General features: G+C 33.8%; 3 protein-coding genes across 3 annotated transcripts; 2 read left to right on the forward strand and 1 right to left on the reverse strand.

Annotated features, from left to right (window-relative positions):
- Positions 1 to 3,099: 3,099 nt before the first annotated feature.
- On the forward strand, positions 3,100 to 4,206 carry LOC140920401 (uncharacterized). The gene has a single exon (XM_073368673.1). It carries the CDS (start codon positions 3,100 to 3,102, stop codon positions 4,204 to 4,206), a length of 1,107 nt encoding a protein of 368 aa, XP_073224774.1.
- A 3,757-nt stretch (positions 4,207 to 7,963) lies between these two features.
- Positions 7,964 to 12,396, reverse strand: LOC101507192 (transcription factor MYB83-like). The gene is made up of 2 exons (XM_004499818.4): positions 11,970 to 12,396; positions 7,964 to 9,418 (listed from the first exon to the last, which is right to left on the reverse strand). Exons 1-2 carry the CDS (start codon positions 12,284 to 12,286, stop codon positions 8,707 to 8,709), a joined length of 1,029 nt encoding a protein of 342 aa, XP_004499875.1. The 5' UTR covers positions 12,287 to 12,396; the 3' UTR covers positions 7,964 to 8,706.
- Positions 12,397 to 20,462: 8,066 nt separating this feature from the next.
- On the forward strand, positions 20,463 to 21,668 carry LOC140920596 (uncharacterized). Its single transcript, XM_073369324.1, has 3 exons — positions 20,463 to 20,861; positions 20,937 to 21,313; positions 21,432 to 21,668. Exons 1-3 carry the CDS (start codon positions 20,754 to 20,756, stop codon positions 21,652 to 21,654), a joined length of 708 nt encoding a protein of 235 aa, XP_073225425.1. The 5' UTR covers positions 20,463 to 20,753; the 3' UTR covers positions 21,655 to 21,668.
- Positions 21,669 to 22,446: the final 778 nt, after the last annotated feature.

The raw sequence follows: 22,446 nt of genomic DNA on the forward strand, positions 1-22,446 counted from the left end.
AAATAATAAAATATTCTTAACAGGATTAAATTAGATATGACATCTTTTTTTACTCCTTGAGATTTTGAGACACAAGTTGTACAACTTGATCGTCCTAAAACTCGCATTTTAAAATAATTACTCAAATCAAACAAAACAATTTTCTTTAAAAACAATCAATACATCCGCATTTATTTCTTAAGCACACATTTAGTCCAAAATCATATTAAAAAAAATAATTTTTATTCATATTTAATAATAAGGATATTAAAAAAATAATAATTGTTATTCATATTTAATAATAAGGAGAAATAAATATACTTAAGTTAATATTAATCTTGCACAATTAATTATAGGTAATCGTATTTTAACGGATGTCGTAGGGTGTTAATACCTTCCATACGTATAATCGACTCCCAAACTCAAAATTTGGTTTCAAATACCATTTTATTTTTATTTTTAAGGTTTCCCAATATTTTTCCCTATTTTAAAATAAATTTTGATGGCAACTCCATTGAATTCGAGAAACACTTGAATTTTTTTGCCACGACACCTCGCATTCTGGTCGAAGTTCTAAACTTTCCTTCCTTCATCTTGGTGAGATTTTTTAGGACTATATAGTGACACCTGGAAGAAAAGCACTCAAGGTAAGGGTTTTTGCCCATGCGAATTAGACTAGATATTAAATTAGCGGTTCGTAAGATATTGATATGATGTTTGAATATCTTAAAAGAAAAATGTTAATTTTATTTTCGTCGTAAAGAAATTAACTATAATGTTTTGATTGTTTCTTCTTTTGAGTAATGCATCTATCTTGATGAACTTAATTATAGAGTTCTATTTTTATTATTATACCTTGATAAATATGTCTGTAGTGAAAATATTTAACGCCTTACGTATTTTAAAGTACTTAATTATAAAGTTATAATTTTTATGATGATATCATGAGTAATATGTTTTTTATGATGTATTTGATTTTAAGTCTTGAATTTTTGAGTATTTAAAATTTAAAATTTGACCTTTATGAACAATATACGTTTCTTGATGAAATTGATGAGAATTTTATATTTTTAATTATGACAATATTAGAAAATTGATTATTGAAATAATTAATGTATAGTTCATTTTTATAATGTGGAAAATTTTATACTGAAAGGAATAAAATTTATATTGTTATTTTATTATTGGTGATATGAGTTTTAATTTTTATCAATAACAAGTAGCCAAATCGAATCTTATGGATTATTAAAATGAAAGTGGTGATTTTGAGATATTTATTCACTTGAATATTTGATGTGTTGAAGTTATTGAGTTCTAACTATGAACATCCATGAGAATATAAATTTGAGGTCTTATGTGATTAAAAAATTTAATTTGGAATATTTTGTCTTCGTGGTTGCATAAGTGGCAGGTGATTTTGTGGTTTGAATAGTTTTATCTTTGTGGTTGTCTAAGTGACTGGTTATTTGTGTTATGAACCTTTTTTCTTTGTGGTTGCCTAAGTGGCTAGTGATTTGTACATTTTGAGCATCATTATCAGTGTTATGACATACCATATGCATCTTTGTGAACGCCTTAGTGGCTAGTTTAATTTTCTCCATTGGTATGAGTGACTTCTGTGTGAACAGCTTAGTGACTGGCTATTCGGATCATATATGTTTAGGAGCTTGGATTAAAATCCGAGAAATTACATGAATATCAATCAATCATCAAATACTTAGATTTTTTAACACTCAATTGTAATATCATTCTAATTGTGCTAAGTCAGTGAGTATTACTATAAACATCCTTCAATGAGAGTAACCCTGGAAATAGAAACTAAACACTTGTATAACTTGGCCCAATAGTGGCTGTAATCCTCAATGACTTGTGGTTTTCAAGTTGGATGTTGAGAAGATCTAATTTGTGAAGTTAAGTGATTGTAATTTGGTTTGAATTACTAGATTAAATCCTTCTAAGTGAAGGGACTAAACGTAACTACTGGGTTGGTGGAGAACTATGATAAATTACTGTCTTATCCCTCTTCCTTCTGTTTACTGCCTTTGTTTCTTTTTACTTGTTTTATTTTCACCCTTTGTTAATCAAAAAATTTCTTAATAACTGAATACACAATTCAAAGCTCCTCCCCTTTCTTGTACATTTTCCATCTACAAATTCAACAAGCTATCCTTGAATTAACATCAACAAATATATTGTCTTTGTCACAAGTTGGATTAACACCAACAAATGATTCAACAGGTAAACCAACTAATCGTTATTCTAATTTTGATTTGAAAATTGAATCTTGGATATTGGATTCTGGTGCCACATATCATATTTGTTTAAATTTATTCCTATTCCAAAATTTTCAAAATGAATCTCATTACTGTCAATTTACAAAATGGAAATTCAGCTATAGCACATTATGCAGGATTAGTCATATTTACTAACCGTTTAAGATTACATGATGTGCTATATTTACCACAATTTTCTTTTAATTTAATTTATATTGCTAAGTTATGTAAATCACTCCAATGTTCCATTATTTTCCGTACTAATGCTTGTGTTATACAGGACAACAAGATCGTAGGGAAAATTGGTTCAACTAAGTTGAAAAATGGATTGTTCTATCTTCAAGGGTCTAATCTAGATTGTAGGAATTTTGAAAATAATGTAAATAGCATTCATATCATTCATGTATCAGTTCTTTGGCATTTTAAATTAGGACATGCATCAAACAAATGTATTCAGATTATGAGTAAGATGTAAGACCTTGGCAACATAATATAAGGCCTTGGCAACAATAACATGTGAATTACAGTGGCATGTATATCTTTTTGAGGACTTGAACATTACTTCTATCAAGACACCAGTTCTTTATTGTTACAATCAAAGCACCCTTTATATAGCAGCTGTTGAATAAACTTTAATGTTATATTTAGTGGGTTTCTATTAATAAGTTAGTGGAAAAACAAAGTCTCTGTTGTAGTTGGAAGGCCAAGAGATAGTGGGCTATTAATAGTATTTATTTGTTTTCTTAGATTAACAGTAATGGGACTATATAAAGACCAAGGTTGTATTTTCATTTTAACAGAATATATAAAAGTAGTGTTTTCTGTTCACAAATTGGCATCAGAGCAAATGGCAAACGTGATGAGTCAAATGTCGTTGCCGCGACTAACGAAGTCAAATTACGATAATTGGAGTGTCCAAATGAAAGCTCTTCTTGGAGCCCTAGAGGCGTGGGAGGTGACCAGAAATGGGTTTGAAGAACCAACAAATACTGCGGGATATACGGAAGCTCAAAACAAGGCGTTGAAAGAGACACGGTCAAAGGATAAGACGACACTATACATGCTGTTCCAAGCAGTTGACGACTCAGGCTTTGAGAAAATTTCCGGTTCGACTACGTCGAAAGAAGCATGGGACACGTTAAAAAAGGCGTTCGAAGGAGCAGATCGAGTGAAGCAAGTTCAACTTCAAACTCTTCGTGGTGAATTGGAGAGGATGCATATGAAGGAGTCAGAAACAATATCTGACTACATAATGCGTGTACAAACAGTGGTGAATCAACTCACTAGAAATGGCGAAACGGTGACTGATGCACGAGTTGTCGAAAAGATCCTGAGATCTTTAATAGATAAATTTGAGAATATTGTGTGTGCAATAGAAGAGTCGAAGGACCTTTCGATACTCTTAGTCGAAGAGCTCGCTGGTTCTCTCGAAGCACACGAACAACGTAAGATGAAAAAGAAGGAAGAAGCAGTCGAGGAAGCACATCAAACCAAGGAGTCAATTAAAGACGAAAAGGTACTCTTTTCTCAAAACTTTCGGGGAAGAGGACATGGTCGTGGAGGTCATGGTCGAGGTGGTCGAGGCAACAACTTCGAGAGAGGACAGTCAAGCCAGCAAACTGGGTGTGGCAGAGGACGTGGTCAAAGAGGTGGTCGGTCGAACTACTCCAACTTTGAATGTTACAAGTGTGGGAAGTATGGTCATTACGCGAAGGATTGCAACTCCTACAAATGCTATAACTGTGGTAAAGTGGGACATCTTGCAAAGCATTGTCAAGTCAAAAAGAAGGTAGAAGAAACAACCAATCTAGTTTTGGAAGCTGAAGCGAATGAAGGCTTTCTCTTGATGGCTCAAAATGAAATCAACACCAGTAATGACACCATGTGGTATCTAGACTCAGGGGCAAGTAATCATATGTGTGGTCACAAACACCTGTTTAAAGAAATGGAATAGATTGAAGATGGTCATATGTCTTTCGGAGATGCATCGAAAGTGAAAGTCGAAGGCAAGGGTACAATCTATTACTTACAAAAGGATGGCTTGATTGGATCAATCAAGGATGTTTATTATGTACCAGATCTCAAGACCAACATCCTGAGCTTGGGGCAACTTACAGAAAAAGGTTATTCGATACTTATAAAAGATCGGATACTGCATTTGAAGGACAAGCTAGGGCATCTGATTGCTCAAGTCGAGATGGGGAGAAATCGAATGTACAAATTGAATTTGAGAAGCGTTCAAGAAAAATGTTTGAAAGTCAATGTCAAAGACAAAGCGTCGTTGTGGCATCTACGCTTTGGTCATCTACATCATGCTGGTTTGAAAAGGTTGGCGAAAAAGAACATGGTGCACGGGCTACCAGACATGGACTATGAAGGAAAGTTTTGTGAAGAATGTGTGCTTAGCAAACAAACAAGAACCTCATTTCAAAAGAAGGCAGAATATCAAGCTAAACATATTCTCGAACTGATTCATACCAACATATGTGGGCCAATCACTCCAGAATCTTTCAGTGGCAAAAGGTACTTCATTTCCTTTATCGATGATTTCTCACGAAAAACCTGGGTTTATTTCTTGAAAGAAAAATCTGAAGCATTCGTGGTGTTCAAAAAGTTCAAAGTAATGGTGGAGAAGGCAACTGAAAGACACATCAAAGTCGTTCGATCTGACAGAGGTGGTGAGTATATTTCAACAGCCTTTATGAAGTATTATGAAGAGCAGGGCATAAGGAGATTTCTAACTGCACCATATTCACCTCAACAAAACGGTGTGGCTGAAAGGAAGAATCGAACAGTTCTCGACATGATTCGATCAATGCTTAAAAGCAAGAACATGTCGAAGGAATTCTGGGCAGAAGCTGTAAAATGTGCTATTTATGTTCAGAATCGATATCCACATTCGAAGTTAGAAGATCAAACACCACAAGAAGTATGGAGCGGACATAAGCCAACAGTTTCTCATCTCAAAATATTTGGTAGTGTGGCGTATGCACACGTACCAGATCAACGAAGAACGAAGCTTGAAGACAAAATTCAGAAGTACATATTCATTGGGTATGATGAGAAGACAAAAGGGTACAAGCTATTCGATCCCATAAGCAAGAAGTTGATAGTGAGTAGAGACGTTCGAATAAACGAAGAGAGCAAGTGGGACTGGAACAATTCGATAGAAGCTAATGTCGAAGTTGAAGAATCATCTATCGCCATACCAACAAGCATTTCAACAGAACTTGAAGAGTCTGACAATGAAGATGAACCTCTACAACCCAGAATGCGAAGTCTGCAAGATTTGTATGAAACGACAGAAGAGGTACACCTTGTATGTCTTTTGGCAAATACTGAAAACATTAACCTCGAAGAGGCGCTGCGAGACGAAAAATGGAAAACTACCATGATCGAAGAGATTAAGGCCATTGAACGTAACAACACATGGGAACTATCAGAATTACCAAAAGGAAGTCAACCCATTGGTGTGAAGTGGGTATTCAAGAAAAAGATGAATGCTCAAGGCGAAATAGAACGGTATAAGGCGCGACTTGTTGCGAAGGGATACAAACAGAAAGCAGGAATTGACTATGACGAAGTATTTGCGCCTGTTGCAAGAATGGAGACAATTCGATTGCTCATTTCTCAAGCTGCTCAATTCAAATGGCCAATATTTCAAATGGATGTCAAGTCAGCATTTTTAAATGGTGTGCTCGAAGAAGAAGTTTACATCGAACAACCACCCGGATACATGAAAGTCGGAAAAGAAGAAAAAGTGCTAAAATTGAAGAAGGCGCTTTATGGGTTGAAGCAAGCACCGCGAGCATGGAATACACGCATCGACACATATTTCAAAGAGAATGGCTTCAAGCAATGTCCCTACGAACATGCTCTGTATGTAAAGAAGAATGGAAGTAATATGTTACTTGTTGCTCTCTATGTCGATGATCTTATCTTCTTGGGTAACAATGGTCAGATGATAGAAGAATTCAAGGGCACAATGACACGTGAATTCGAGATGACAGACTTAGGTCTTATGAGATTTTTTCTTGGTCTTGAGGTTCGACAAGAAGAAGCGGGAATCTTCATATCACAGGAGACATATGCAAAGGAAATCCTGGAAAGATTCAAAATGAAAGATTGTAATCCAGTTTCGACACCAATGGAACCAGGTGCGAAGCTGTCGAAATTTGATGGAGGAGAACGTGTCGAAGCAAGCAAATATCGAAGCTTGGTAGGTAGTCTTCGCTATCTCACATGTACAAGGCCGAACATTTCATTAAGTGTCGGCATTGTAAGTCGATTCATGGAGGAGCCAGTATATTCACATTGGAAGGCATTGAAACGAATCCTGAGGTACATCCAAGGAACATTGTCATTTGGAATGTTTTACTCAAGAACAAAAGATTACAAGCTGGTTGGTTACTCCGACAGTGATTGGTGTGGAGATATAGACGATCAGAAAAGCACTTCAGGATATGTGTTCTTCATGGGAAATACCGCACTTACTTGGCTTTCTAAGAAGCAACCGATAGTAACGCTCTCGACATGTGAAGCTGAATATGTGGCAGCATCTTTGTGTGTTTGTCATGCAATATGGCTTAGAAGATTGTTGAGCAAAATGGAGCTAAAACAGGTAGGTGCAACAGTCATACAAGTGGACAACAAATCAGCAATTGAGTTAGTAAAGAATCCTGCAAACCATGAAAGAAGCAAACACATTGACGTTCGCTTCCACTTTATTCGAGAACATGTGAAAGAAGGAAGTGTCGAATTGAGGCATGTAGCAAGCAAGGATCAAGCAGCATATATCTTCACAAAACCATTATCGAAAGAAATTTTCGAAAGAGGCAAGAAGCTGATAGGCATGATAGATAGAAGGAACATTTAAGTTTATAGGGGAGTTTTGTTGAATAAACTTTAATGTTATATTTAGTGGGTTTCTATTAATAAGTTAGTTGAAAGACAAAGTCTCTGTTGTAGTTGGAAGGCCAAGAGATAGTGGGCTATTAATAGTATTTATTTGTTTTCTTAGATTAGCAGTAATGGGACTATATAAAGACCAATGTTGTATTTTCATTTTAACAGAATATATAAAAGTAGTGTTTTCTGTTCACAGCAGCAACTATAGTTTTTCATGAGATAATCAAATATCTTGATATTGATCGTCGTAGTGTTCGAGAGAAAACCAACAATGGAACCATGCAGCTATGTCTCTAGCACTGATTTGATTGCATATTTATTCACCAAAGGTCTTATCTAAGTTATATTTTCAGTTACATGTCCAAGCTTGGTGTGCTAGATATCTAACATCCATTAGCTTGTGGGGGACTATTGGAACCAAATTTAAATATTAGTTCATCAGCAATTACTTCACCAGCAATCAACACTTCTTCTTATTTGTGGTGGTAATTTATGAGTTCCGATTACACGAGAAATAATTAATTTACCGAGTTTCTGTTGTGCTTTGTAATCTCAACAGTAAAATACATAATCCTTTATATAATGTATCCATTTGTTCAGCTTTTTCTATAAATGATTTTTATGGTATTCTATCTGTTGGTTATAACCTTTTTAAAATATAATTTTAAAAATAAATTTTCAAATAAGAAATTAATTTAAATAATTTATCATAGAAAATTATTTTAGAAATTCTTGATAAAAATTATTTATTTTTTATCATGTAAGAATCTCTAATAATGACAAAAACTAAGAGAGAAACAAAGTGAATGAATTTCAAATTTGATACTTTATTTGTATGTTTACAATTACATCTTGTGTATCTATATCACCACTAAAATAACAACTTGCAACTCGACAATTCCGAGTGCTATACACAATGCTACATATACAATTTCAACTAAGCTAGCTTTATTCTGCCTCTATAGACAATTCTAATAAATGAACACTATTCACATTTAATTTCTCTTGAAGATATAAGATCCTTTGGTTATTGCACCAACCTTTTACCAAAAAAATGACACGAAGTACAACATAAGGAAACCCAATTCAATTTGAAAAACAAGAAAAGAAACAATGTGTGACAAGACAAGATATATGTAACAAGCAAAAGGGTTTGTCTTTAAGTTGTTTATATTTTTGAAAAGTAAAGATAAGAAAGAATGGGTGCCCAAATGAAACTCCCTAAGTTGTTTGGGTCACCTTGTATATTGAGAGCATTAATTGTGTATATTATGCAAAAATAAGAGAGAAGATTAAGAAGAAATGAGGAGATAATAAAGAGAATAGATATAAAGTATAAGAGAGAATAGGATTCTAGAGTGGATAGCTAGGTGGGCATTTTCAGTTTATTTTTCTAATTCTTTCCAAAAATCTTAATTGTTAAATTAATTTAACAGTTGATAGTAATAATCTATCAACTAATAAATTAATTTAAAAGTTGAGATTTAACAAAAGAAACAAAGAAGATAGTAGATGAATATGGAAATTTCAAAGAATTGAAGGAGAATTAAACTTGAAAATCAAGGGTAGGAAAATAGGACATATCTTGCATCAAACCCTCAAAATCCCATTCTCCCATTCTTAAGTTTTCCCCTTGTCCATGATTTCCAAACCCAAAAAAGTCCTCAACCTTAGAATTTTGAATTTGATTAGTATTATTGAAGCAACTATTATTGAAGTGGTTGATATTATAGCTTTTCATGACATTATGATTAATTAATGGGATCATACTCTTGTCTTCCATGCTAATTCTACTTTCTAGTGGAGGAAGTTCAAAGTCATTTTCTAATAACCCCATTTTATTATTAGCCTCCAAAATCCCATAATGATCATCACTATGAAGCCCAATATCATCAACAACCATATTGCCATCTTGTGTTAAGCAGGTAGGTATGTTGTTAATATTGGACAACAAGGAAAATGGATGATCAAATTGGTCAGACAAAACCATGGCATGCATTTGCATGGATTGGATGGATGATGATGATGTTGACGATGAGGAATTATCCATGCATAATGTCATGAGATCTTGTTCATTAATTGGCATGATCATATTGTTTTTCATATCAAAAACATCTATTTGTTGATCTGATGAGTCACTTGGAGATTGACTGGTGTTGTTGTTGTTGGTTTTCAATCTCTTTTTTAGTGTGGAATTCCAAAAGTTCTTTATTTCATTGTCGGTGCGACCTGGTAGTCGTGCTGCAATCTGAGACCACCTGAGATTTTATTCATGTATAGAAATTAATTAATAATTAAAATTAAAATATTACAATAGTTGAAGAAAAATAAGTTTTTGTCAATTATTTTTATATAATATGAAACCCAACGACTAATGTAGACTAGGTCTAAAGGTGTTTGAATTTTATTATTTTTAGTAAATTTTAATAAAATATTTTCAAAAAGATCGTATTAGATAAACTCATTCAACAAATTCATCTAATAAATTAAAAGAAAAATAAATACACTTGATTTCATAGAAAATTGAAATTAATTATATCTTTTTTAAACAGCTTTATTTGAAATTATATAAACAAATACTAATCATAAGATATGTACTTTAATTTATTTCCTGTTTAGTCCCTCAAATTTTTGTTTTTTTTTTTTAATTTATGTTTTATTTATTATATATAGAGACAATTTTGAGGGACTAAAAATATCTATCTTTTATAAAAAGCTTTCGAATTAGAATCTAGATGTGAATCATTTTTTTTACAATTGATTTTTAAAGATTGAGATTTTAAAAAAACTAAAAACATCTAGAATCATAATTATTATTTTCTATGTCAAAAAATTACTATTATTCTTTAATTTCAAAACCTAATACGGTTAACCAACATGTTAACTAATCGATTACGATAAATTGGATCGGATTTTGCGGTTTTTTTTTCTGCACCATCTAACAAAGTTTTGAATCCATTCTTTACTTTAAAAACATGATCCGTACAAATATGATATACATATTAATCTCAAATCAATATTACATCGCCTTTTTATATAAGTCTTACATTTTTTTACTTTAACATATCCATGTTACATGATCCACTATATTGTTGAGTTTTTCATATAAAAATTATAAACTAGACTCACAAAAGGAAGTGTTCCCCCAGAAACATCATTTCATTATATAAAAATAAAATAGCCACTCTAATATAGGAATTTAATTCTATATATTTTGATTCTATATATATATATATATATATATATATTTTATTACATATTAATTTATGTATTTTTTGTATTTATAAAAAAAATGATAAATAAACTCATACATAACTGCAAAGTTTCGAGTTCGAACTCGAGACATGATATTCAATATTCCTTTTTTGAATACTAATGTGTCAAACTTTGTCAAACCCAAATGAAAAACAAACTATAGTTAAAGAGTTTCAATAGTACTCGTAATCAAGCTTGGAGTATAACCCATCTTTATTCAATTTAAAGGACATAACATCTAAAAGAGTGCTAGCAACCGCCACAACGCAATAAGTTTTAATGGCCGCATCAGAAAACAATGAACTATGTAGTGATTAAATAAATTATTTTCTATTTTACTTGCCTTTATATCATAGACAGAATATATTTTAAATATGTTAAAGTGATAAAAAAAAATTGATAACCCGAGTTTTATGAAATATTAAAAATAAAATAGAAGATATGTGAGTTAAAATATTAATAATTAATTAAAATATTTTTTAATTAAAAATAAATAAATTCACGCCGCTACCAATAATACATTATTTAGCACATTTTAATTGTTTTAAAATTTATCTGATATTCTTATTTGCATCTCTGAATCATACCTACGTGTTTAGTACAAAAGTTCTAATATTTAATAATGTTTTATTTTTCCTTCAAAAACAATAATAATGATTTAGTAGAGATTTTTAAAGCCTACGAGTATAGTTATGGGTCAGGTCAGACCATTCTTAAGTTTAAAGTTATAGACCTTAATAGTTAATGCATATTAACCCTGACATGCTTTTATGCTACGCATTTTATTTTGTTATGAAACCAGTGGATTAAACTCTATTTTAAATTAAATTAAAAAATACCAAATTATATATTCTATATAAAATGTACCTACAAATCTTAAGATCTGAAATTTTAATAAGTGAGGAACACTTAGGAGACCAGTCCGGATAATTCCTTATTTATACTAATTAATTAAATAAAGTGAATGGTTTTAAAAATAATGTTCGAAAGGAAGTATGATCATAAAACAAAATGTACTTAATCTCTTACATTTCATCTATAATACTTTGTAAAAGACATTCTTTTTTATTTATTTAATTTGTCTTTGATTGGAAAATGTAATCTTCTTGTTGATTCATAATGTAGTATTGTATCAACCACATGGTAAGAAAATTATTCATTTTTTGGTTCTCTTAATCGATTTCCTTCATGTATCTATCACCACTCCTAAAAAAAAAATCCCATGGCAATCGAACTAGAGATCTAGACCTCTCATTCAAGAGTCTACTTATGCACAAATTATTACATGTAAACTAGTTTGAGGACACCATTTTATAGTTTTAAATTGCAGTTGTAGTTATAATTACATTGTAAATTTTGATAATGTGATAAATTGCGAGAAAAAAAAAAAATCAATGCAAATACTATTGTGATTGCAATGACATTGCATATACCACTAAAATATTTATATCATCGCAATTACAATAACCTACCATAATTTAGAACTATGCACGGGTCAAAATTTGAAGAAAAATATATATCATTGTTGAAGTGAATTATGAAGAGAGAATGTACCTATTGCCAAGAATGGAGTGCAAATGAATGATGAGTTCTTCCTCTTGTGGCGAAAATGCGCCACGCTTAAGATCGGGTCTCAAGTAATTTATCCAACGAAGACGACAACTTTTGCCACACCTTTGAAGACCAGCATTCCTAGCAATGTCACTCCAACAACCTTGTCCTTTAGTTATCATGTACCTTACAAGCTTCTCATCTTCTTCAGGTGACCATAAACCTTTCCTTAGCTTGTTCTTGCTAATGTTGTTGTTGTTGTTGTTGTTGTTCATTTTGTTGTTTATTCCCGTGATCAAATCCGGTTTCCTCATTTGCATTATAGAGAGAGAGAGAGAGAGAGAGAGAGAGAGAGAGAGACTAGTTCTTATGAAGAAGTCCTTTGAGTTTGAGGTTTTTTTTTTAGTTTTTGTTGTTGTTTTTAAGTGATTTGTGAAAGAGATATTCGAGAAAGCTATATAGGTGAGTGATGATTTAGAGAGAGAGAGAGAGAGAAAGCTTCATGGGGTGGGAAATGGTAATGATGATAGTGATGGTTTGTGGGGTTTGGCGGTTTGCTTAAAATATGAATATGAATGAGAGAGAGAAGAGATTGTGTTGGTTGATATAGGTAGAGTGGAAAACGGATTGGAGGGGGACCCCAAGAGAGAGAGAGACAGAGAAGGATGGTTGGTCTTCTTGTCTTTGACTCAATTCTTGTCTTTTTCGATACATTTTACTTCACTCACAAGGTAATCATAATCTTTTATTTTATTTATTATTACTATTATTATATGGAACAGGAACTATTTTGCTTCCACTTCACATAATACTCTCTCACTTGGTTTTAAACTTCAAATTCACGTGTATTGAGGCTATTGAGAGAGGACTATGTTGTCTATCGCTCCTTAAAAAAATATATTAAATCAATGAGAGAATTTTAGAGAGGAAAACATGTAACGAATTAAGTTAAAGAATATGTAACATTAGTTTAAAACTCTTTTATACTAACATTTAATAAGAATTTATATCATATGACTTAGAGATATATCGGTCTTTTATTGAATATCTTTATTAAATTATTTGACATTAAAAATGTATGATCATTATATTTAATATGAAATTTATCTTTAATTTTATGATGAAGAAATTAAAGAAAGATTTAATTTTTTACGGTTTGCTAATTTTATTATTTTTAATAGTATATAAATTACTATTTTGTTGTATTGAGAAAGAGAGATATACTAGACGTATCTTGAATATACATTACGAATATTAATTCCTCAAATTATAGATAAGATTATATAAACGATAGAACTTTTATTTGAGGGTTTTAATGCTATATTTACGAAGATTGATTCAAATTCAAATCAATGTAATTAATTAAGTTAAGAGAGACGCGAGTTATCTCATTCGATTGTTCTTGAGTCTGTTTGCATTTTAATTTAATGGTAAAAGGGCATAATGCTAGACAATGGTTTGTTAATGTGAAACTTATTATTATATTGTTGTGTGTATCTTACATTTTATGCATGAGTTTCATTAGGGGGCTAACCACTTAATGACATACTTCAGAAGCAAACAATGAACACCCCCCAACAAAGCAATGCTCCCTTTATATTTTTTTCGTCTTTTCATGGCATAATTTTGTGTTTCTTATAAATTGGAGATTAAGGCTCTCATTCTGTAAAGATGAAAATGACATCCACTACGCCAAAAATGACATTTAACAGCGCCCATTTTACAGCGCTTGCTAAACACAAGCGCTGTTGTAATTATATTTTAAAAATAACGGAACCTATTACAGCGCTTTTGATGCAAAGCGCTATAAAACAAGCGCTGTAGTAGGTCATATAACGTTTGCACATCACGTTATAAGGCTTTTACAGCGCTTGTCAAAAAAGCGCTATAAAAGGAAGCGCTTTCTCGAATCAGTTACAGCACTTTTTTTACAACCGCTGTAAAACACATGCGCTTTCATTGAATTTAACTACCTATTACAGCGCTTTTGATGCAAAGCGCTATAAAACAAGCGCTGTAGTAGGTCATATAACGTTTGCACATCACGTTATAAGGCTTTTACAGCGCTTGTCAAAAAAGCGCTATAAAAGGAAGCGCTTTCTCGAATCAGTTACAGCACTTTTTTTACAACCGCTGTAAAACACATGCGCTTTCATTGAATTTAACTACCTATTACAGCGCTTTTGATGCAAAGCGCTATAAAACAAGCGCTGTAGTAGGTCATATAACGTTTGCACATCACGTTATAAGGCTTTTACAGCGCTTGTCAAAAAAGCGCTATAAAAGGAAGCGCTTTCTCGAATCAGTTACAGCACTTTTTTTACAACCGCTGTAAAACACATGCGCTTTCATTGAATTTAACTACCTATTACAGCGCTTTTGATGCAAAGCGCTATAAAACAAGCGCTGTAGTAGGTCATATAACGTTTGCACATCACGTTATAAGGCTTTTACAGCGCTTGTCAAAAAAGCGCTATAAAAGGAAGCGCTTTCTCGAATCAGTTACAGCACTTTTTTTACAACCGCTGTAAAACACATGCGCTTTCATTGAATTTAACTACCTATTACAGCGCTTTTGATGCAAAGCGCTATAAAACAAGCGCTGTAGTAGGTCATATAACGTTTGCACATCACGTTATAAGGCTTTTACAGCGCTTGTCAAAAAAGCGCTATAAAAGGAAGCGCTTTCTCGAATCAGTTACAGCACTTTTTTTACAACCGCTGTAAAACACATGCGCTTTCATTGAATTTAACTACCTATTACAGCGCTTTTGATGCAAAGCGCTATAAAACAAGCGCTGTAGTAGGTCATATAACGTTTGCACATCACGTTATAAGGCTTTTACAGCGCTTGTCAAAAAAGCGCTATAAAAGGAAGCGCTTTCTCGAATCAGTTACAGCACTTTTTTTACAACCGCTGTAAAACACATGCGCTTTCATTGAATTTAACTACCTATTACAGCGCTTTTGATGCAAAGCGCTATAAAACAAGCGCTGTAGTAGGTCATATAACGTTTGCACATCACGTTATAAGGCTTTTACAGCGCTTGTCAAAAAAGCGCTATAAAAGGAAGCGCTTTCTCGAATCAGTTACAGCACTTTTTTTACAACCGCTGTAAAACACATGCGCTTTCATTGAATTTAACTACCTATTACAGCGCTTTTGATGCAAAGCGCTATAAAACAAGCGCTGTAGTAGGTCATATAACGTTTGCACATCACGTTATAAGGCTTTTACAGCGCTTGTCAAAAAAGCGCTATAAAAGGAAGCGCTTTCTCGAATCAGTTACAGCACTTTTTTTACAACCGCTGTAAAACACATGCGCTTTCATTGAATTTAACTACCTATTACAGCGCTTTTGATGCAAAGCGCTATAAAACAAGCGCTGTAGTAGGTCATATAACGTTTGCACATCACGTTATAAGGCTTTTACAGCGCTTGTCAAAAAAGCGCTATAAAAGGAAGCGCTTTCTCGAATCAGTTACAGCACTTTTTTTACAACCGCTGTAAAACACATGCGCTTTCATTGAATTTAACTACCTATTACAGCGCTTTTGATGCAAAGCGCTATAAAACAAGCGCTGTAGTAGGTCATATAACGTTTGCACATCACGTTATAAGGCTTTTACAGCGCTTGTCAAAAAAGCGCTATAAAAGGAAGCGCTTTCTCGAATCAGTTACAGCACTTTTTTTACAACCGCTGTAAAACACATGCGCTTTCATTGAATTTAACTACCTATTACAGCGCTTTTGATGCAAAGCGCTATAAAACAAGCGCTGTAGTAGGTCATATAACGTTTGCACATCACGTTATAAGGCTTTTACAGCGCTTGTCAAAAAAGCGCTATAAAAGGAAGCGCTTTCTCGAATCAGTTACAGCACTTTTTTTACAACCGCTGTAAAACACATGCGCTTTCATTGAATTTAACTACCTATTACAGCGCTTTTGATGCAAAGCGCTATAAAACAAGCGCTGTAGTAGGTCATATAACGTTTGCACATCACGTTATAAGGCTTTTACAGCGCTTGTCAAAAAAGCGCTATAAAAGGAAGCGCTTTCTCGAATCAGTTACAGCACTTTTTTTACAACCGCTGTAAAACACATGCGCTTTCATTGAATTTAACTACCTATTACAGCGCTTTTGATGCAAAGCGCTATAAAACAAGCGCTGTAGTAGGTCATATAACGTTTGCACATCACGTTATAAGGCTTTTACAGCGCTTGTCAAAAAAGCGCTATAAAAGGAAGCGCTTTCTCGAATCAGTTACAGCACTTTTTTTACAACCGCTGTAAAACACATGCGCTTTCATTGAATTTAACTACCTATTACAGCGCTTTTGATGCAAAGCGCTATAAAACAAGCGCTGTAGTAGGTCATATAACGTTTGCACATCACGTTATAAGGCTTTTACAGCGCTTGTCAAAAAAGCGCTATAAAAGGAAGCGCTTTCTCGAATCAGTTACAGCACTTTTTTTACAACCGCTGTAAAACACATGCGCTTTCATTGAATTTAACTACCTATTACAGCGCTTTTGATGCAAAGCGCTATAAAACAAGCGCTGTAGTAGGTCATATAACGTTTGCACATCACGTTATAAGGCTTTTACAGCGCTTGTCAAAAAAGCGCTATAAAAGGAAGCGCTTTCTCGAATCAGTTACAGCACTTTTTTTACAACCGCTGTAAAACACATGCGCTTTCATTGAATTTAACTACCTATTACAGCGCTTTTGATGCAAAGCGCTATAAAACAAGCGCTGTAGTAGGTCATATAACGTTTGCACATCACGTTATAAGGCTTTTACAGCGCTTGTCAAAAAAGCGCTATAAAAGGAAGCGCTTTCTCGAATCAGTTACAGCACTTTTTTTACAACCGCTGTAAAACACATGCGCTTTCATTGAATTTAACTACCTATTACAGCGCTTTTGATGCAAAGCGCTATAAAACAAGCGCTGTAGTAGGTCATATAACGTTTGCACATCACGTTATAAGGCTTTTACAGCGCTTGTCAAAAAAGCGCTATAAAAGGAAGCGCTTTCTCGAATCAGTTACAGCACTTTTTTTACAACCGCTGTAAAACACATGCGCTTTCATTGAATTTAACTACCTATTACAGCGCTTTTGATGCAAAGCGCTATAAAACAAGCGCTGTAGTAGGTCATATAACGTTTGCACATCACGTTATAAGGCTTTTACAGCGCTTGTCAAAAAAGCGCTATAAAAGGAAGCGCTTTCTCGAATCAGTTACAGCACTTTTTTTACAACCGCTGTAAAACACATGCGCTTTCATTGAATTTAACTACCTATTACAGCGCTTTTGATGCAAAGCGCTATAAAACAAGCGCTGTAGTAGGTCATATAACGTTTGCACATCACGTTATAAGGCTTTTACAGCGCTTGTCAAAAAAGCGCTATAAAAGGAAGCGCTTTCTCGAATCAGTTACAGCACTTTTTTTACAACCGCTGTAAAACACATGCGCTTTCATTGAATTTAACTACCTATTACAGCGCTTTTGATGCAAAGCGCTATAAAACAAGCGCTGTAGTAGGTCATATAACGTTTGCACATCACGTTATAAGGCTTTTACAGCGCTTGTCAAAAAAGCGCTATAAAAGGAAGCGCTTTCTCGAATCAGTTACAGCACTTTTTTTACAACCGCTGTAAAACACATGCGCTTTCATTGAATTTAACTACCTATTACAGCGCTTTTGATGCAAAGCGCTATAAAACAAGCGCTGTAGTAGGTCATATAACGTTTGCACATCACGTTATAAGGCTTTTACAGCGCTTGTGTAAAAAGCGCTGTAAAAGATCCTTTTAAAAATAAAATAATGAGTGTTTTATACCTTTTACAACGCTTTTCACACAAAGCGCTGTAAACGACTCTTTGGAAAGTGAGTAAAAAAGACATTTTACAGCGCTTATTTGCCAAAGCGCTGTAAAAAGTCTTTAAAAATAATATTCATCAGACACTAATTTCTTCAAACACCTTGTACGCATCATGGGAATCCAAAAAACATCAGACACAAAACCCATTTCTTCAAACACCTTGTACGCATCATGGGAATCCAAAAAACATCAGACATTAACCCATTTCTTCAAACACCTTGTACGCATCATGGGAATCCCCAAAAAGGGTGGAGATTGAATTGTGAAAGAGTAAGCTTTGATGTTTGTGAAGAAGATGCATAAAAGGAGAAGAGTTTGGTGAAGAGGAAGGGATTTTTGTGGTGACCAGTTACTACTATGTGGGTTTTGCATGCATGTTGAGCTTGTTTAAAAAATAACATAACATAACAAAACACAAAAACAATAAGGCCTTTTACTCTTGGTGATTTTACAGCGCTTATTTGAAAAAAGCGCTGTAAAAGAGCCTTTTAAGAATTTAACTAAAGAAGCCTTTTAGAGCGCTTACGCTGTAAAAGGCTTTAAAAAACATTCATATAACATAATAACACACGGAGGTCTTTTACAGCGCTTATTTGGGAAAAGCGCTGTAAAAGAGCCTTTTAAAAATTTAACTAAAGAAGCCTTTTAGAGCGCTTATGTGTGAAAGCGCTGTAAAAGGCATGTTTCCTCTTCATTACGTAACCTTCATCTCAACCTTCATTTCTTCTCTTCTTTTGCAAACCCTATCATCCCGTCCTTTACGAACCTTATTTCCACGATCATCTCCTTCATTTCGAACCTTATTTCCATCCAAGATCATCTCTCCCATTTCACACAATATATTTTCATTGAAATACGTAACCCTCATTACGTATTTCTTCAAACCGTATTTCTGTGAACCATATTTCTGTGAACTTTCTGCAAACCCTCTTTTCTTTGCATTTCGTCTTTCTTCGAACCATCATTATTCAGGTATTGATGTTATTAAATTTTTGTAATCATTAGAATGCATGTTGAGCTTTTTTAAGATATACTGATACATGTTGAGTTTGTTTATAATAATGCATGATCCATGTTGAGCTTGTTGATGTTATACTAAAGTGCATGTTGAACTTGTTGTAGTTAAATGGATACAAACAAAGATTTAGAAGTTCAAAATGAAGAAGTTGGCACCTCTAAGACTTACGAAAAAGAAGTCAAACGTGGTGCAACTATCATGCAGAAAGTCATTAAAGCAAGGAGTAATGGCATTAAATTTGAGGTATACTATATATACTCTGTTTGCTGTGTGTTTTTTTATCTTTTTTTAGGGTTTAGGGCATGTACTTACTATATGAGTTTATTAGGTTGGCTGGAACGAGAGTGGTCAGCCAGTTGACCCCAACAGCTCCATGTTTGTAAGCTACATTGGGGCTGTTGTTCGTCAAAATGTCCCAATAACAATAGACAACTGGAGAGATAAGGCGTTGAAGGATGCCAAAGATATCATCTGGAATGACATTCAAGTAAATATTTTGATCTACTCTTTTGTCATTTATAATTTTTTTTCTGTAAAATACATTACTTATAATTGTTTTCATTGCAGACCACTTTTGTTCTTGATGAGGAACGAAAGTCATATGTTTTGAGAGTTGCTGGGAAAATCCATCGTGGATTTAGATCCCATCTCTCAAATTTCTATCTAAAAGATAGAGAAGGAAACACAAATGCTGAACCTCCAAAGATATATCAACATTATATATCAAAGGATGAATGGAGTGCATTTGTTTCCAAACGTTCTGACCCGGCGTTTGTCGTAAGTTATTAATTTATTAGCATTTGTGTTTTATTATTCATATTCGTAGCGTATTTTAAATTTTTACACAATTGCTATTTTTTTTTTATATAGAATATTAGTAAGGCAAATCGCGAACGGGCAAGCAACCCAAAACACCCATACAAGAAATCACGTATGGGATATGCACGCCTTGAACAACAAATTGTAAGTAATTAAACATCACTTTTATATAATGAAGTAATTTGTATTATAAACTATAGTGTGTAACTAATTTGTATTATTTTGTTTATGATTTTAACGAATAGAGAAAAGACACCCAAGCCGATCAACCCTTGGGTCGTCATATCTTATGGAAGGAAGCGCGTGTTAACAAAGAAGGAGTGGTTGATAATGAAAATGTCAAGAAAGTTGTAGAACTTTGTGTAAGTATATTATCACTTTAATATTTTTTAATATTGTATTTTAAAAATGCTATTGAACTTATCTTTTTAATGTTACATGTATTTTAGGAAACTATTGAACAAAGTTCTGAAACTCAAGAGGGCAACAAGGATACGTGCAGGGACATTCTTGGGAAAGTGTTTAATGTCCCTGAGTATTCCGGTCGAGTGAGGGGGAAAGGATTTGGCGTAACTCCCAAAAGCTTTTTTCCTCAAGAGAAGCGCCAAAAACCTTCCAACGAGGAAGTATTAGAGAAGCTCAGAATCTTATCGGAGCAAGTGGCACTCTTGGTGAATACGAATAAAGACAAGCAACTTCCGGTTCAGCTCCAACCTGAAATACAAATGGAGAGTGAAACCGGGAGTTGCAACGTCGGTTTGAAGAGTATTCCCGAGGTAATTAATTACTTACTACTTACTTGCTTATGTAATTACTTATGTATTAAACAAACTTATATATTAACTGTACTTATGTTTTAACTATTGATGTAGGGTGTCACTACATGTGTCCTATACTTGTCCTCGCCGACTCAACGGAAGGTGGGAAAAGGAATATTGTACAATACTTCGGGAGAAGTATTGCACAATATTCCGATCCCCGCGGGCCATGTCAAAGTATCGCCTACGGTTGCTTTCGAACCAACTGCACCGTTGCCCATACCGGACAACGATGGAGATATGAAGTTCTTAAGCGACGCTATTGGCAGTTACGTGGCATGGCCCACACACCTTGTTGCCCTCCAAAAAAAGATTCCCAAGGACAAATCAGTTACATCTCCCGAAAAGGTTTGTCACATTTATTGCCTAAGGTTTTTTATTTTTTCAGATTCAATAAACTAACATTTTACCTCATTTTTGTAGGTCCAAATAAATAAACCACCCCTACAGCCAAAAAAAGGCAGCAAACCTCAAAAATTGGAGGTTAATAGGGCTGCCAAACTACAAAGGCTGGAGGGTAATAAAGCTGCCAAACTTGCAGCAACAAAAAATCTGGATCGGGGAAAATCGGTCGCTGCTGCTGCTGCTCCTAATAAAAGTCAGCCACGCCTTGGTAAATACGGGGCGTGTCTTGACATCCAAATAAAAAGGAACACGGGCAGCAGCAACGATTCGCCCATCGTACAAATGAATAAAGACATGTTTGGAGATGAGTATATTGAATACCTCGAAAAGGAGCACATGTACGAACTTCTCGAACATAAGGAGCTGAGTGCTACTGTAATCAGCTTGTACATAAGGTAAAAAATACTTTTAACTGCATTGCTTGTACATAAGGTAAAAAATACTTTTAATTGCATTTATTTGTAATTAATTAAATGTATTGGTAATTAATCTAGTTTAAAATTTTCATTGAAGGTTTTTGTACGAGAAGGTCGTGTGCACGAGGAAACTGTCAAATAAATACTCATTCTTGTCTCCACATAAGATGTCGATGTGGAAACTCGATCCAGAGAATGTAAAAAACTACATTGTAGATATGTTTTTAGGAAATAAAGAAAGTGATAAATTGTTCTTGGCACCATATAATTCAGGGTACGTAATTTTATCTTTTTTAATTGATGAGAATTTAATTTATTAGTTGTCTATAAACAAAATTGCTTAACCAATTTTTTGTTTCTGTAGGGCACATTGGGTGCTATTTGCAGTCAATGCGGTCTCTGAAGTTGTATACTATTTGGATACCGTGCACGGCAATTACACCAATCACCCCAAAATAAAGATTATGCTCGACACGTAAGTAATATTCATTTATTTCTTACATATATATATTTATATATATATATATATATAAATATTCATGCTCTAATAATCACATTTATTCATTCGATAGTGCCTTAAAAGTTTATCGAGCTCAAAGAGGTGCTAAAGTGTCGAAGCAGAAGTCTAATAACATTACATGGATCTCAATAAAGTGCCCTCGTCAAACAAATAACATCGACTGTGGGTACTACATATTGAGATTCATGAAGGAGATTGTTGAGAAGAATAAAACTATTATCCCAGAAACGGTACGGTATTTGCATTATATGATTTTCATATATAAATTATCTATATATTTGATACTAACTTAATATAATATGTTCAATTTTTATATTGCAGTACTTTGCCAATTCCAGTCCATCATATTCTGAGGAAGATCTGATGGAATTAAAGGAAGAATGGTGTCAGTACGTGCTTGACATGAAAATTATTTGATTTTCTGGGAAATAGCTTGCTGCTGGGCAAGGGATCTGAATATTATATGGTAGCTAGTGCATATAATGTATATTCTGTTAGTTATTATATGTAAATGATCATAGGACACAATATATGAACATGAATATGGATCTGAATGTAGTTTAGGTTGTAAATTAGGTTATATATATATATA

This window comes from Cicer arietinum, chromosome 5 (genome assembly GCF_000331145.2).
Source record: "Cicer arietinum cultivar CDC Frontier isolate Library 1 chromosome 5, Cicar.CDCFrontier_v2.0, whole genome shotgun sequence".
NCBI lineage: Eukaryota > Viridiplantae > Streptophyta > Magnoliopsida > Fabales > Fabaceae > Cicer > Cicer arietinum.

What these genes read in the sequence shown, in the direction of transcription:
- LOC101507192 (XM_004499818.4), bottom strand. Translation starts at nt 12,286, where the DNA reads ATGCAAATGAGGAAACCGGATTTGATCACGGGAATAAACAACAAAATG. An exon ending in CACTCCATTCTTGGCAATAG is followed by an intron (nt 9,419 to 11,969) that starts GTACATTCTCTC and finishes ATAAAATCTCAG; the next exon opens with GTGGTCTCAGATTGCAGCAC.
- LOC140920596 (XM_073369324.1), top strand. Translation starts at nt 20,754, where the DNA reads ATGAAGTTCTTAAGCGACGCTATTGGCAGTTACGTGGCATGGCCCACA. An exon ending in CAGTTACATCTCCCGAAAAG is followed by an intron (nt 20,862 to 20,936) that starts GTTTGTCACATT and finishes TCATTTTTGTAG; the next exon opens with GTCCAAATAAATAAACCACC. An exon ending in GTAATCAGCTTGTACATAAG is followed by an intron (nt 21,314 to 21,431) that starts GTAAAAAATACT and finishes TTTTCATTGAAG; the next exon opens with GTTTTTGTACGAGAAGGTCG.
- LOC140920401 (XM_073368673.1), top strand. Translation starts at nt 3,100, where the DNA reads ATGGCAAACGTGATGAGTCAAATGTCGTTGCCGCGACTAACGAAGTCA.